General features: G+C 38.0%; 1 protein-coding gene across 1 annotated transcript in view; it reads left to right on the forward strand.

The window, feature by feature from the left end:
* Window positions 1-15,525, forward strand: part of LOC112048125 (cytoplasmic FMR1-interacting protein) — a 30,151-nt gene extending 14,626 nt beyond the window's left edge. Inside the window, 16 exon segments of the mRNA XM_052890166.1 lie at window positions 399-481; window positions 1,435-1,577; window positions 2,577-2,750; window positions 3,568-3,706; window positions 4,503-4,589; window positions 5,397-5,596; window positions 6,292-6,425; window positions 7,132-7,323; window positions 8,399-8,523; window positions 8,716-8,794; window positions 9,287-9,333; window positions 9,335-9,382; window positions 10,010-10,191; window positions 10,866-10,928; window positions 11,410-11,557; window positions 12,286-15,525. Coding sequence (XP_052746126.1) covers window positions 399-481; window positions 1,435-1,577; window positions 2,577-2,750; window positions 3,568-3,706; window positions 4,503-4,589; window positions 5,397-5,596; window positions 6,292-6,425; window positions 7,132-7,323; window positions 8,399-8,523; window positions 8,716-8,794; window positions 9,287-9,333; window positions 9,335-9,382; window positions 10,010-10,191; window positions 10,866-10,928; window positions 11,410-11,557; window positions 12,286-12,441 — 2,000 coding nt within the window. The 3' untranslated portion in view covers window positions 12,442-15,525.
* Window positions 15,526-16,278: the final 753 nt, after the last annotated feature.

Below are 16,278 nucleotides of genomic sequence, written 5' to 3' on the forward strand. Positions count from 1 at the left end.
CCTAGATAACTCGATTAAAATTTTAGATAAAATAATGTTGGCTATCAGGGAAAATAAGATGATTTCATGAGCCTCAAGGACGCCATTGACGGTCAATTATTCTCACGTTTCTGAAAAGCAAACGGCAGCACCCACGCGTCATACTATACTAGTCATGTACGCAGTACACACGATCAATAGTCGTGGGTGCTACAGGAATGTCAGAATAATTGACCGTTTGTGGCTAGCATTAGAAATGGGTGTTTCACTGATTGATTGTTGTCAACTGTCTTTGTAAATGCGCGCTAACTTTGAATGTTAAATTCATTCTATGTATTATTTTTTTTAGAAAAAGTAACGTTTAACGAGGAAGTAACTTGTGTAATTAGTCTGAGGATAGTGATGATATTTGTGTACAGATTCTCTGGCGAAATGCTGTGACCTGTCCCAGCTGTGGTACAGAGAGTTCTACCTGGAGATGACCATGGGCAGGAAAGTCAACGTGAGTAAAAATGTTCCAAGTATTTTAAATATTTTTATACCCAAAAATCATCGATCTCCTATTAAAAAGTGGAATGAATGAATGATGAATGAATGAATGAATGAATGATATTTTATTCATGAAAATGTAGGTTTAACATGATGGTACATATTATAGAATTGAGCCTTTATACATTTTACCATAACTGGTGTATGAATTATCTTAAATAATTAAATACATTTGAACGAAAAAATAAAACTAAATTAATACAATGTCACAATTACAAAATAATAAGTTACAAAATGTCCATGGATGGATGCACAATCAGCGACCAAAAAACGTCCCCACTCAATGAGTGCCAAACACAACTTCTTGGCACTCAATTCAAGTAGTTTGATTTGCAAATTCAACCTTAAAGTCAATCCTTAAGGTTGAATTTGCTCTGAATTTGAGATTTTATTGAATATTGGACTATATTTAATGGGCTTTAGGTATAATTTACATTACCAATAATTATAAAACTGCCAAAGCAAAATTGGCTAACAATTGATTGTGTGTCCTTTTATTGTAAGAGGTCAATATGTCTCATAAAATCGTAAATCGTAAAATCTCATAAATCTTTCTGATTCAACTCAAAAATTATGCGAGCGATATGAAAAATTCTTTTACCATTGAAAATTAATGTGTAAAAATAAATATGTGCCACTAGAAATCATTTTAAAAGTAAATATCACCAGTAAACTGTAACTTTGATGTTTTATTAGTTAATGGAAAAAAGGAAAAATACGTGTATATAAATTTAGTTCTTTAGTCACTATTCATAGTTAGTTAATGTTAGCAAAACATGAAAATTTGCGGACTCAAAAAAACTTTCCTGTATATTCTATATTTTTATTAATCCAGTAATTAGACAACCAAAAAATTGCCCAAGACGCCTAAATAAGTTTTTACCTCAAAATTGTTCTTTTATCCAGAAATGCACAGTGCGTCATCAGCACAACGAAGAGTGCAACGACCTCATCACCATGGAGAAGCGCATCCAGTTCCCCATAGAGATGTCCATGCCGTGGATCCTCACCGACCACATCCTGAAGAGCAAGGAGCCGGCCATGATGGAGTAAGTTCATCATCGTCATCATCATCATCATCATAATCATCATCATCATCATCATTATCATCCGAAGGAGGTTCACTGCTGGACTTAGACCTCATGCATGGACTTACAAACACAATGGAAGGGAGCCGCCAACATCATGCGGCTCCCTGCCAGATACCCTCAGTCCACCTGGTGGGGGGTCGACCAAAACTGTGCCTACTAGTGCGGGGTCGCTATTCCAGCACTTTGGGACCCCAACGTCCATCGGCATCCATTAAATCATCTAAACTAATATTATAATGAAAAAGGGTTAGACATGGTACTGCAGGCAAGCCTGCATTACCTACAGGCGAAGAATGATTCACCAAAATTACTTCCTGCAACCAGTTTGATGTCCTCGATCCACCTAGTGGGGGGTCGACCAACTGCGCTTTCTAGTGCGGGGTCGCCATTCCAGCACCTTGGGACCCCGACGTCCATCGGCGTTTCGAACTATGTGGACTGCCCATTACCACTTCAGCTTCGCGACTGGCTGAGCTATGTATGTCAGTGACATTCTTGAATCACATATTTCGTATTTTTTATATATATTATGATTTATAAACAAATTTTTAAAACTGTAACTCTAAAAATGAAGGACTTTTCATACAAACTATCAACCTCTATTGCATCCCCTTCTTTTTTCATTTTAGGGCCAAAAGTACCCTATGTTTTGCTTTAAGTTCCATTTATTATTGTACCAAAATTCATCTTGATCGCTTCAGCCGTAAAAGGTAACCGACAGAAATACAGACAGACTCACTTTCTCATTTATAATATTAGTATAGATAGTTAATAATAACAAATGCTCCGGTTTCGGGGTGAAGAGTACGTAGAGAGTATTTTGTCGGACCTGGGTGACGTCGTCGCATGGATTCGTCGACTTTTCGCGGATGATAACAAAATAAATAAATCATTATAATATAATCATGATGAACTTCCGCAAAGTAACGCCTGCTTCTATCCAAAATTTGTTTCCAGATACGTGCTATATCCCTTGGATTTGTACAACGATTCGGCGCAGTACGCCTTGACAGTGTTCAAGAAGCAGTTCCTCTACGACGAGGTGGAGGCTGAGGTCAACTTGTGCTTCGACCAGTTCGTCTACAAGTTGTCCGAACTGGTTTACGCGCATTACAAGCAGTTGGCTGCGAGGTATATCTTCAACATCACTATTAGCCTATTTAAACGGTCCAAATACATCTCTTTCTACCTCAGACTAATTATAGAAGGACCTGTATCGCACTCATAGTCACGAACAAAATTGTCTGTCATATTCTGAAGACGAGCTTAGATTTGGTATATATTTTATACTAAAGTACGGTTTTTGCCCGTTTTTTACACAACTCAATTGCACAAAAAGGTATTTTACGGAGCTCTTTAACCGACGAACACGATTACAACTATTAAAAATCGATTCTATAGGTACAGTTTATATAATCGCATTAGATCGTTGATCATATACTTTGACAGAAAAGTAATGTCTAGCGAGGCAGGTCCTATACAATAATTGGTCTGAGCTTTCTACAAACGCTTGTTCGTGTGTAACTTGGCTACATTGCCAGGCCATCCAATCCAATGTTTGTGGACTTAAAAAGAAGCTTATCAGATTTCACCAACATTAAATCACAGCAATTTATGATAATGACCAGAACTGCTGCAGCTTAACGTGCTCTCCGAGATGGGGTTAATTTTTCTTTAAGTAACCGTATATTCAAAATATTTTTGTCAGTATTTGTATTATTTCGCGTATCTGGTAATTGACCAAGGTTTTCAAACTAAATTATAAATCACATTCACTACATTCAAAATTTGTTTAAGAAACCTCATATATATTTATAATTATATCGAGAGTTTATTAATGTAATTTTGCATTTGATCACTGACCAGGGTCTCCTCGCTGAATCCTGGAAGGCGTTTACCACAAACTATTTTTGTTGAACAAACCAGTTTATCTTTTTTTACATTACAGTATGTTGTTGGATAAACGCTACCGCGCTGAATGTGCCGCGCGCGGCGCCAGCACTGGGTGCGGTGCGGGTCGGTACGCGTCGCTTCTCAGGCAGAGACACGTGGCTTTGCTTGGACGCCATGTTGATTTGTGTGCCTTGGTGAGTTTTGATTTGTATTGATTATACAATTTCTTTGCCTGATCAAAATTAATTTATTTCAATTAGGCTTAATTTACAAGCATTTTTGAAACGTCAAGTTGTCATAATTTAATTTAATGGTAGTAATTATAGTCAAAAACTTAAAATAGAAGAGCCCACAACAAACTCAACCAATGATCGAATCAGTAATGAAAGAACCAAGTGTCCGACTTATCGATATACATTTATACTTGTAACTTGGTTGATTTGTCAAGTGTTTGACTTTAATTGTCACTTTTATATCACAACATTATCTGACGTTTAAATGTAAAAAAAACTAAGCCTAATTGAAATCAACGAATTTTTACTGAGACTTATGGTTATTGGAAAAAAAATTAACCCTCCCGCTGCGGGACATCTGAGTGCCCAAGCAACTGGTGGTCAGGGCTCCAGAGTGTGGAACCTCTTTATATAGATGTAAAAAGAAAACCTCTTTAGTGATATTTCTTTTTGGTATTTTACTTTTTTTCATGACATTGTCACATTTAAAATATTCGACATAATTATTATTGACATAACAGCAAAATATTGAACTTTTTATTAAAATATAAAGTATTAAGAATTAATGTAAATAAAGGCTTTGAATGTTGTTTTTATATTTTATTTATAGGTAAGGTTTAGTTTATTTTAATTATTTAATGTAAAGTTAATACTGTAATTAAAAAAATATATTTTATTTATAGAAACGCAAGCAAGAATGTGATATAATGATAATTATGATAATTAGATTTGATGGATATTATATTTATTGTGTCAGGTTGCGCAAAGAATCAACGCGGATATGCATCGTGCCCTGGACGCGGCCGTGGCCAAGTTCGAAGCTGGTGATATTACTGGTGTTGTGGTGAGACTATAATTATTATCTAATGGCTTATACCAAGACTAAACTTTTTACCCCTTTAACCCCTGTTAACATTTCCAAGTGACAGCGAACCCTTTACTAACTAATGGGGAAAAACCCCTCCCCCTCCCCCCAAAGAAAAAAAGAAATTGGACTATTGAAGAAAGTAAGGTTTTTATTTGAATAAAAGGTAACACATATAAAGTACCAAAACAAAATGTCTTCGCAATATTAATGTGATGGGTGTGCTTGTCGCGAACCCCCTGCTGTCGAATGGCGGACCCCACTTTGAGAAGCCCTGGCTTAGACCATCTCCCTAAAACGACCTTGTCTTACAATACATTTCTTTTAATTGATGTACAAGCTTTAGCTGCTCTAGTAGAATCTTACTAAATTTGTCTAGGCAGGAGAACAACAGGAGCGGAGAAGGGGAGTGTTAATCGATTGTCAGGGAATTCCTTTACCCTACGTCCTTTAGTTACAAGTCCGGGACTCTTCTCGGAGTTTTTGTCTCTGCCACGCGATCTTATTTTATCCATTCCTGTCACACCACAAATCCATCTCTCCATCTCAACATACGCATTTCATTTGCATTTATTTTTTACAAGTTAGCCCTTGACTATAATATCACCTGACGGTAAGTGATGATGCAATCTAAGATGAAAGCAGGCTAACTTGTTAGGGGTAGGATGAAAATTTCCCTTTCGGTATCTACACAACCTCGTACAGTACACCGTACATCGTATAGGTAGTTTAAGGAACATTATGTCAAATATGCCAAATAGCTGATGTTATCCATGTAATTTCCAGGAGTTGGAAGGTCTCATAGCAGTGAACCGTCTGTGCCACAAGCTGCTCAGCCGGTACCTCACACTGGACGAGTTCGACGCCATCTTGCGCGAGTCCGACCACGGCGTGCTCGCTCCGTACGGCCGCATAACCCTGCACGTGTTCTGGGAGCTCAACTACGACTTTCTGCCCAATTACTGCTATAACGCTGCCACTGATCGGTGAGTTATCAATACCTTAAAGCCAGGACCAGACCCTAGGCGAATGGACGTTAATATCCTAAGGAGCTGGACCCAGCACCGAAAAAAGTTAGGTAAGTTAGGTGGTCTGAGAACATCAAGTGGGATGCAGGGAGCCGCTGGATGCTGGCAGCTCGAGACTGGTGTTTGGAAGTCCATACAAGAAGCACATAGGCTTCTTGTATGGTTGATATGATTAACTAATTAATATCTTAAAGCCAGAATTACTTAGTATCAATCAATACCTTCAAGCCTCCTTAAAGCTCATGGACTGGATGAACATTGGGGTCCCAAAAGCTGGAATGGCAACCCCACACCTAAAAACGCTAGGTAAGTTACCCCATTAGGTGGTCTGAGGACATCAAGCGAGTTGCAGGGAGCCGCTTAATTTATTTATTTATTTATTTATTTAAATAAATAAATAAATAAATTAACTGTTGGATCAAGAGTCGGATACAGAAGGCAGTGATTCTTGAGACGGCGCGTATTGTGAGGAGGTTCCTCACTTTGGAGCCCTGACCATCGGTTGCTTGGGCATTCATGTTCCGCAGTGGGAGGGTTATTTTATTTTTTTATAAATTTTTAATAGTGTTTTGTACTTTATTTTTATATCAACATTGTTAAAAATTAAAAAAAAGCTTTAATAAATGACTGGGAGATCAATAATTGTGTGTCAGGTTTGTGAAGTGTCGTCGTATCCAGTTCGCCGCGCAAGTGCAGCGCGAGAAGCCGCAGCAGTATGGGCACGCGATGCTGTGGGGCTCCAAGCAGCTCAGTCTGGCTTACTCCGCACAGTATGCGCAATATAACGGTAAGAATCACTAACGTCATAACTATTGTCAGCCTATTTGGGTGGTAACAATACCAAAACTCCATTAACTGAAGCATGATAGGCATAAAAGTAGCTGTCGCCGTCAAAAAAATTAAATGGAAGTGGGCAGGCCACACAATCAAATGCAAAAAAGGGAGAAAAACTGTCATGCAATGGTATACAAGTCATATGCAGAGGAGGAGAGGAAGGCTGAAACAGAGATAAAATCTGCAAAGGGATCGAGAATTGTGGAAAAGCTTGAAGGAGGCCTTTGTCCTATGGGAGTCCACTCCTCTTCTAGTCTTTCCTGAAGTGGCTCGTCCCAACCTGCGCAACCCAAAGCTTCTGCAAAGACAATCAGGCGAACTCTGAATAAAGGCTTTGTTATTATTATTTGGGTGTTAAATAATTTTTAGTATGCTGACTGTTTTCATAAGTAGGCTTAAAGTCACTCAAAGGCCGATTGAGCCAACTGTGCTTGAAGTTTCTCTGCGTGATTGGATCAGATATGAGGAGATTCGCAGACGAACCAAAGTCACTGACATAGCTCAGCGAGTCGCGAAACTGAAGTGGCAATGGACAGACCACATAGTCAAGACCCGATAGACTGTGGGGTGTCCAGGTGCTGAAATAGCGACGCCGGAAAAAAAAACCTCTTTATTTTACTTAAAATAGCATGATCTATATTAAATTTCCTTCATTTCAGGCTTCGTGGGTCCTCAGCATTTGCACGCACTGGTCCGCCTCCTGGGCTATCAGGGGGTCGCGGTGGTGGTCTCCGAGCTGCTGGGTGTGGCACGCGGCTTACTCCACGGGACCCTAGCGCAGTTCACAAGAGCCTTGGCCGCTGCCATGCCCAGGCATTGCAAGCTGCCCAGATACGATTATGGTTCTAATGGTGAGTGGTTTGTTCGAAGAAAACAAGCTGTGGTAAATGGTATTTGGACGTTCGGTTTGAAACCCTGGTGAGTTACCACAGGCGAAGGGATTTTGTTGTGCTACTTAATAATTTTGAAATTCATATAAATGGACTTTTGTTTGTGTGACGCGTGGTCTGCTCCGCGAGACATTATTGCAGTTTACCAGAGCCTTGGCTGCTGCCATCCCCAGTCATTGCAAGCTGTCCAGATACGATTATGGCTCTAGTAGTATAGTGGTTTGTTCAGAGAAACCTAGCTGTTGTGAATGGTATTTGGACGTTCGGTTAGAAACCCTGGCCAGTTACCACAGGCGAATGGATTTCAGTGAGCTAGTTGGTAAATTCTGAAACTCACAGTTAAATAATGATATTACTAACTGTTCTAAATGAATAAACGCAATGTTAGATGCCCTTCATTCCGATGGTCGGATTTATTTTGATTTTGCCCTGAAGAGTGATAAAAAAATGTATTTTTATTCAAGGAACATACTTTTATTAAGAAAATTATGTAACCAGATCGTTATTTATATTATCATCTCCATATACTTTTATTTTTTTTTACACATAGTGCATTTTTTTCGCACATAGTGTGAAGGGCCGATGGACGTTGGGGTCCCAAAGTGCTGGAATGGCGACCCCGCACTAGTAAGCGCAGTGTTGGTAGACCCCCCACCAGGTGGACTGACGACATCAAGCGAGTCGCAGGGATTCGCTGGATGCAGGCGGCTCAGTATCGTGATGTCCTGCAGTGGACTCCATCGGCTGATATGATGATGATGATGATGATACTTTTATAGGGGGGTATATCTGGGTTCCCTGGACCGACGTTGTATGGACCCTAATAGGGGATCAAAGGGGAATGGCCACTGGCCATTGTACAACAGTTTATCAGAACATTCACATATTTGACAGTGATTAATAAAACGTAATGAATTGGAATCACTGGTCACCTTTTAGGCTACGTAGTCATTGGTCTACGATTTGCTGTGTCTCTGAGCCTACCTTATATAGTATGACCCTTGAAGAAATCGCTTAAACCCTTAATGTCTTACAGGCGTGCTGGGCTACTACCATGCGCAGCTGACTGACATTGTGCAATACCCCGACGCCCGCACAGAGCTATTCCACGCCTTCCGCGAGCTTGGCAACATCATATTGTTCTGCATGCTCATCGAACAGGTATGATTAAAGAAAAGAGAGAAAAACAAAAAAACAAAATTAACTCTAAGAGCCTTTATGGCATAGCACCACCTTAAAAACGATCAATAGAAAGAACATACGTACAGTGTTATTTTTCGCTTTTTAGATGCATCTTAGAAGTCGGTTTAATTTTTTGTTAAAAAGATTTTTTTTTAATTTGACCTTTTGCAGGCTTTAAGCCAAGAAGAGGTGACAGATCTCCTTCACGCGGCACCGTTCCAGAACATTCTGCCACGGCCATATACTGCAGGTAAAAAAATCAATTAATATTTTTTATTAACTTGTATAAAATATTAAAACTTTAGTTTTTTTGTACAAGTTGATTTATGGTTCTTGCTAAAATTATATTTTAAAATTCATAAACCCTTCGAAAAATATGATTTATAAAATCACAGGTAAAAGATAACCACAGGTAACATGTCTTTTTGATGTCGCATGTTACCTTAGCTTGGGTTTCATAATTTCTCTTTTTCAGTTTCGTTTGTTTTATATCTTATTTGATTTCTTTTTATAGTTGTGTTGTAGCCATTATTGTAAAATTAATAAGTACAAAAACTAAATCCAATTTCCAAATGCACCAGTACCAGTTACCAGTTAGTTAGTTAGTGTACCAGTTTTACCTCTTACTAGTTATTTAGAGCGTAGATAGAATTGACATAGACAAGTAGAGAACTATGAAATATTTTAGTTCTATGTATAAATTATGGATTTGTTTACAGATTTGTAATATTTTGTTTTCCAGAGGGTGAGAAACCGGAAACTAAGCAGAAGCGTTTGGAGGCGAAGTACCTCTGCGCTTCAAATCGTGCAAAACGTCGAAAAATATGGCACCGCTAAGGTATAAAAAAGCTAAAATAACTTAAACTAATTTCTATAATCTAATGAACTAATCTGTACCCTCGATTATTAAGTATACTCTCAGCTATTGTTGTGAAGTAAACATATATTTAGTAAAGGAAATCATTGTCTTATAAAGGAAATCATCAAATTCGAATAAATCTAATTACAATTTGAATCATCATATCAGCTGATGGACATTCATTTCAGGATATAGGCCTTTTGTAGGTACTTCCAAACATCACGCGGGTCGTCCTTCCAGCACCTTGGGACCCCAACGTCCATTGGTTCTTCGAACTATATGCTCCGCCCATTGCCTCTTCAGTATCGAAACTAGCTGATTTATGTCGGTGACTTCGGTTCTTTTGCGGATATACTCATTTTTGATTCGATCACGCAGAGATACTCCGAGCATAGCTCGTTCCATCGCCCGCTGTGTGACTCTAAGCTTTCTTATGCTATTCTTAGCAACCAAGTCTCGGAACTATAGGTCAATGACTGGCAACACGCACGTTCGAATAATTTAGTCTTCTGGTAGTTTGTACAAAAAAAATGGCGAAGTTTCCCGAATGCTGTCTAATTTATGAAGGAAGAAGAAATATATAAGATATGTTTGTTCCCTCAACAGCAAAGCCAACTGTCGCGCGAGGGGGACCTGTTGACGCGCGAGCGGCTGTGTTGCGGCCTGTCGCTGTTCGCGGTGGTGCTGCGCAGGCTGCGCGCGTGCCTCACCGCGCCGCAGTGGCCCGCGCCCCCTGCGCCCGCGCACCACGGCCCGCTGCAGACCGACGACACGCAAGAGTTCCACAGGTGACGTGCAACTTTCACTCACTCACTCACTCTCAGGTGAGCGACGGGGAGCTGCTGACATTCACAGGTAACATGCTACATTGACAAGTAACGTGCGACATTCACAGGAACCGAGTGACACTTACAAGGTAATTTTTGACATTCACAGTTAACGTCCAACATTCACATACAGGTAACGTGTGAAATAGACAGGTATTGGTGACATTGACAGGTAAAGTTCGATATTCACAGATAATCTGTGACTTTTACAGGTAACGTGGGACATGGACAGGTATTAATGACATTGACAGGTAACGTTCGACATTGACAGATAACGTTTGACATTCACAGGTAACATGCGACATTGACGGGTAACATGCGACATTTACAGGTAACATGTCACATTTACAAGTAACATGCGACATTTACAAGTAACGTGTCACATTTACAGGTAACATGCGATATTCACATGTAATGCGCGTCATTCACAGGTAACATGTTAAATTCACAGGTAACAGGTATAAGTACAAAGTATGTAAGTACATTTTATATGTGATTTTGATCTGTTTTCATATCCTAACTTAGCACAAGCTTAAAAAAAAAGAAAGTGTTCTTGATTGAATAAATAGGGTATTTCTAAATTGTTTCTAAAATAAAGTATTTTTCATGTATGTAATATAATTTTATTTTTACAGATTATGGTCAGCTCTGCAATTCCTCTACTGTATTCCGGTTGGGGAGACACAGTTCACTGTTGAGTGAGTATTCAATTATTTAATTAAATTCGTACTTATTACAGAAGTAATTCTACCTACAAACACACCCCATTAGCTAACCAGCTATTGGCGACAAATAGAAACTTTAGCCACTTATAATAAAATTGATGAATCAATTACCCTATTGTTTAAATGTGCTCTATATTGTATATAAGAGCCGTGATAGCTCAGTGGATATGACCTCTGCCAACGATGGAAGACGAAGGTTCGAATCCGGTCCGGTTCATGCACCCCCAACTTTTCAGTTAGGTGCATTTTGAGATATAAAATATTACGTGTCTCAAACAGTGAAGGAAAAACATCGTAAGGAAACCTGCATACCTGAGAATTATCTTAATTCTCTGCGTGTGTGAAGTTTGCCAATCCGCATTGGGCCAACGTGGTGGACTATAGGCCTAACTCCTTTCATTCTGAGAGTAGACTCGTGCTCAACAGTGATGATGATGATAATGCTGTTCTTCAGGGAGCTGTTTGGCGAAGGCCTGCACTGGGCAGGCTGCACCATCATAGCGCTGCTCGGCCAGCAGCGGCGCTTCGAGGCGCTGGACTTCTGCTACCACATCCTCAGGGTCCAGCGGGTCGACGGCAAGGACGAGCTGGTCAAAGGCATCGTGAGTACCTCCTTGTTCTGTAGGGAACTGTTCGGCAAGGGGCTCCACTGACACGTGACTTTTTGACCCGTGACAGACTACGAGTCACTTTCTATAATCTTGCAAGATCGTTGATGACACTCCCATGATATGCGGCTGACGGGGGGAAAGACTGCGTGGTGTGAAATCGTGCGTGCGTGGAAGTGACGTGCATCAGTCGTGGGTTTTTCATTCATCGCTACACGCCTCCCGGCCCGCGTGGACCATCGGGAGTGTTACGAACGAAGTTGCCAAGCTGTACTTCTGTACTGTATTAAACTGAAATGAAATGAAATGACTGACAACTTACCACTACATACACAGCCAAACGGACTTCCTTGAATAGATTTACTATAACGTATGAGCAAATTTTGACATTAACATTCTTTAACATACAACATTAAATCAAAATGAATATTCATTTATTCCAAGTGGTCTTAGTTTTCAAGCACTTTTGAAACCATTGAAAGATTATATGTGACGTAAATATTTGTAAGGTAACATACAACATTAACAGGTATAGTTTAACATTGAAAGGTAAAAAGTGACGTTTATATTTGTAAGGTAACATACAATGTTAACGGGTAACATAAAGCATTGAAAGGTAAACAATTACGTATATATTTGTAAGGTAACATACAACATTAACAGGTAACATATGACATTGAAAGGTAAAAAGTGACGAACATATATATTTTTTTTAATTCCAGCCCCTGAAGCGCATGGTGGACCGCATCAGACGCTTCCAGGTGTTGAACTCGCAGATCTTCAGCGTGCTGTCGCGCCACCTGGCGTCCGACGACGAGCGCGCCGGCGTCGAGCACGTGCGCTGCTTCCCGCCGCCCGCCGCGCACCACCACAACTGAGCACGGGAGCACGTGCGCCGCTTCCCGCCGCCCGCCGCGCACCACCACAACTGAGCACGGGAGCACGTGCGCCGCTCCCCGCCGCCCGCCGCGCACCACCACAACTGAGCACGGGAGCACGGGAGCAAGGCGATACATATAAATGAAATAATGTAGTGTTTAACTTTACTCGATCGTTTATTATGCTGCCGAAAACAATATTATATCACGGTGGCTGCGGCACGAGGTCAATTAACCTCGTACCAGCAAAAAATGCTTTTAAGAGAGAGTTTAGAGATTGATAAACCTCGTTCCGCACCATAAAAAGTTTTAGTACGAGGTCATAATAGAACTTTATGTGGTGTGGTACGAGGTCAATTGACCTCGTGCCGCGGCGAACGTGTTAACAGAGCACAAATAAATGAAATCATGTATCCTTACCCTGAGAAAAAAAATGGCTGGTTGATTATGCGCTTCCATACAAAAATTTCAAATCGCTTTTTACCTTACTTTTTTTGTAAACTCCTTTACAAAAGTTACTTTTTGCAATCTTATTATTTCGTTTCTTTGTCTAGCACTCTTGCTTTTTTTTTTAATTTTACATTCACTTCTCATGAAAAAAATCGAAACTGCCTGAACAGTAGTTGGGAGCTGTTTCGATTTTTTTTTATGAGAACACAGAATAAAGAATGATACAGAATGAGTCTTTACAAGCAGCGTTACAAGCATGGGGCCGGTGAAACCCATAAAAAACACAAACGCGTCACGCGTCTCCTTGACAACCGTATATACAAACTTTTTCATAATTTGTATTTCTAGATTTACAACAATTACGTAAATTCATATATAATCATAGGCAATACTAATATTATAAAGCGGAAGAGTGTGTTTGTTTGTTTAATTGAACGCGCTAATCTCAGGAACTACTGGTCCGATTTGTAAAATTCTTTCAGTGTTAGATAGCCCATTTATCGAGGAAGGCTATAGGCTATATATAATATCCCCGTATTCCTACGGGAACGGGAACCACGCGGGTGAAACCGCGCGGCCTCAACTAGTATAATCAATAATTAGCAATAAAAAAATACTCCATCTGATTTTTTTAGTTTTTTTAACAGTTTTTAATATATTTAAAAACATTAGACGCCATTTTTTTTTTTGAATAATATTGAAAGTTACTGATGCGACGCTTCGTGTAGTACTGACTCGAGAATGTATTAGTTTTTGAATTACATGCACTCTATCTGCCTATAATTCTTTAATCTGTGGATGACAAGTATATTTTTCTATATGTATTTACATAGTCATTCCAATCTAAGTTTTTTCTTAACTTAGTCTTTTTCTAAACTTGATTTTTTTTAATATACTTACTTTGTGAAAATGAATTCAATTTATGTATTTTCTACGTACTAATCTTTAAAAGTATTTAAAATATTCGCCAAAAAAAACCATAGTTTGTAACTACACATTAATTTAATTAGTTCTAAATTATTATTATATTTAATTAGCTTTAATAGTTATTAATATTATAATTTATATTTAAGAAATATTCAAACTTAATAAATTATGAACAACCAACTTAAATATTACAAAATATTATGAATATATAAAGTACTAATAGTTTTGATTACAGGTCCTGGGTTCGATTCCCGGTTGAGTCAATTGAGGTTTTCTTAATTGGTCCAGGTCTGGCTGGTGGGAGGTTTCGGCCGTGGCTAGTTACCACCCTACCGACAAAGACGTACCGCCAAGCGATTTAGCGTTCCGGTACGATGTCGTGTAGAAACCGAAAAGGGTGTGGATTTTCACCCTCCTATCAAGTTAGCCCGCTTCCATCTTAGATTGCAATGTCACTTACCATCAGGTGAGATTGTAGTCAAGGGCTAAAACAGTTGCCTATAGGTTAATCCAGGCAGTGGCGTGCACATCATATATGCAAAAAATCACTGCATACCCTAAGGACTTAATACAAACCTATGTTAAACCACAAAATTATAGTTTGACAAGGAATTTGCCCAATTTTTACTGTTAGTGCACACCCCAGTTAAATACCTTATGCACGCCACTGAATCCAGGGTATATCAAATCCATTCGGTAGTTTTTGCTTGAAAGAGTAACAAACTATCGCGTTTTTATTACACCCGCGTAATTGTCGTTCCCGTTGGAATACTGGGATAAAATATGGCCTATGACACTCGCAAATAACGTAGCTTTCTATTGGTAAATCATTTTTAAAATCATTTTAGAATTCTTACCCCCTACAACCAAACTTAACATAAAAGGAATAAATTACTAAAGTTTATTTTTATTTAATAATTTGTTTATTTATATACCTTAGTTGTGTCAGTGTATAATTTATTAAGTTTTAATTCTTTCAATTATATTCAATGAAATATATGTGTATTCAGAAAATTATTCCATTATATCTTATTAAATTAGATTTATGTATTACGTAATAATGTATTATTAGAATTATAATAATAATAATCAATAGTTTTTTTTTATAAGTTTTTAGTATTTTGTACGTAATATTGTTCAAAATTAAACAAAGGAGAAATAAATAAATGAGAGATCAATAGTTTTAAGTACTGAATGGATTTAATTTATTTACAAAGTAAAAACTATGCATTCTAGAGAAGCTGTTCCAAACAATAATCTTTTTTAACATAAAAATTGACTTTAAAGAGGTATTCTAGTTATTTTGATTTTAACACAAAACTACTAAACCGATTTTCATGAAAATGAAATGGGACCAATCTGGAAGTGTACCCTTTCAAACAAAAAAGAATTTTCAAAATTGGTTTATAAATTACAAACTTAAAAAAAAAAACATACGAACCTCCTTTTTCGAAGTCAATGGAGTATGCGTTTCTTTGGATAACGAATTTTGTTTCAAAATTAATTTTATTTTTGGCCTTTGCATGCAACTATAAATGTTGCAATTTATTTATAGGTTATAATTTTTTAGATTAAGAATTATTAATAATATGAATTTCTTATGCTTTTTTTATATTGAAATTATTATTATAGATGTTTTGTGTTTAATGAGTATTTTATAATTTATGATATTAAGAATTTATTTCATGAATAAATTAGTAATCAAAATGCGGTGTTTTATTTCGTCACAGTATTCAACGATATTTCATACTGTTAGATATGTTACGTGCCTACAAAATCACCGCAAAAACTGTTTCAAACTCAGCTAAGTATTAAAATCCAATAAGTATCGATTTGGGTCTAGCAGGTTAAGGGTCATGTGGCGAGGACCATGACCGAGGACCAGGTGATGATGATGATTATGATGCTAATTAAAAAAACTTTCTATAATCACTTTTGATTTTTCCTAAAACAGCAAAATACTTCAAAGTGTGGATTATTTAGATATGTACTAAATAATTCTGTAATAAATTTAGGTGAAATCAATTTTTATATAAATAATGATTTTTAGTTTGGTTTGATGAAACAAACAAATGGAACCGGAAATAGAAATGTCAGAATTCTACGGAATAAAAAAACAGACTATATATATTTCATCATCATCATCATCATCATCATTATCAGCGATAGACGTCCTATGCTGGACATTGACCTTTTGCATGGACCTCCAAGCACAATAGTCTCGAGCTGCCACTACTAGGATGGATCTTACGGAGGGAAAATTTTCAAAAGTCTAAAATAGTAGATTGTTATACAAGGGGCTAAAAAGACCCATTATATACGAGGTATTTTTAATAGAAACCGAGTTTATAATGGGTTTAGCCCCACGTGTTACACTCTGCTTTTCACTGCGATTGCGAGAAAATAAAATAGTTTACTACAATATTCAATGATTTTTTTTAATTGAAAATTAAATGTACA

The sequence above is a fragment of the Bicyclus anynana genome, chromosome 27 (assembly GCF_947172395.1).
Source record: "Bicyclus anynana chromosome 27, ilBicAnyn1.1, whole genome shotgun sequence".
In the NCBI taxonomy this organism is placed as follows: Eukaryota; Metazoa; Arthropoda; class Insecta; order Lepidoptera; family Nymphalidae; genus Bicyclus; species Bicyclus anynana.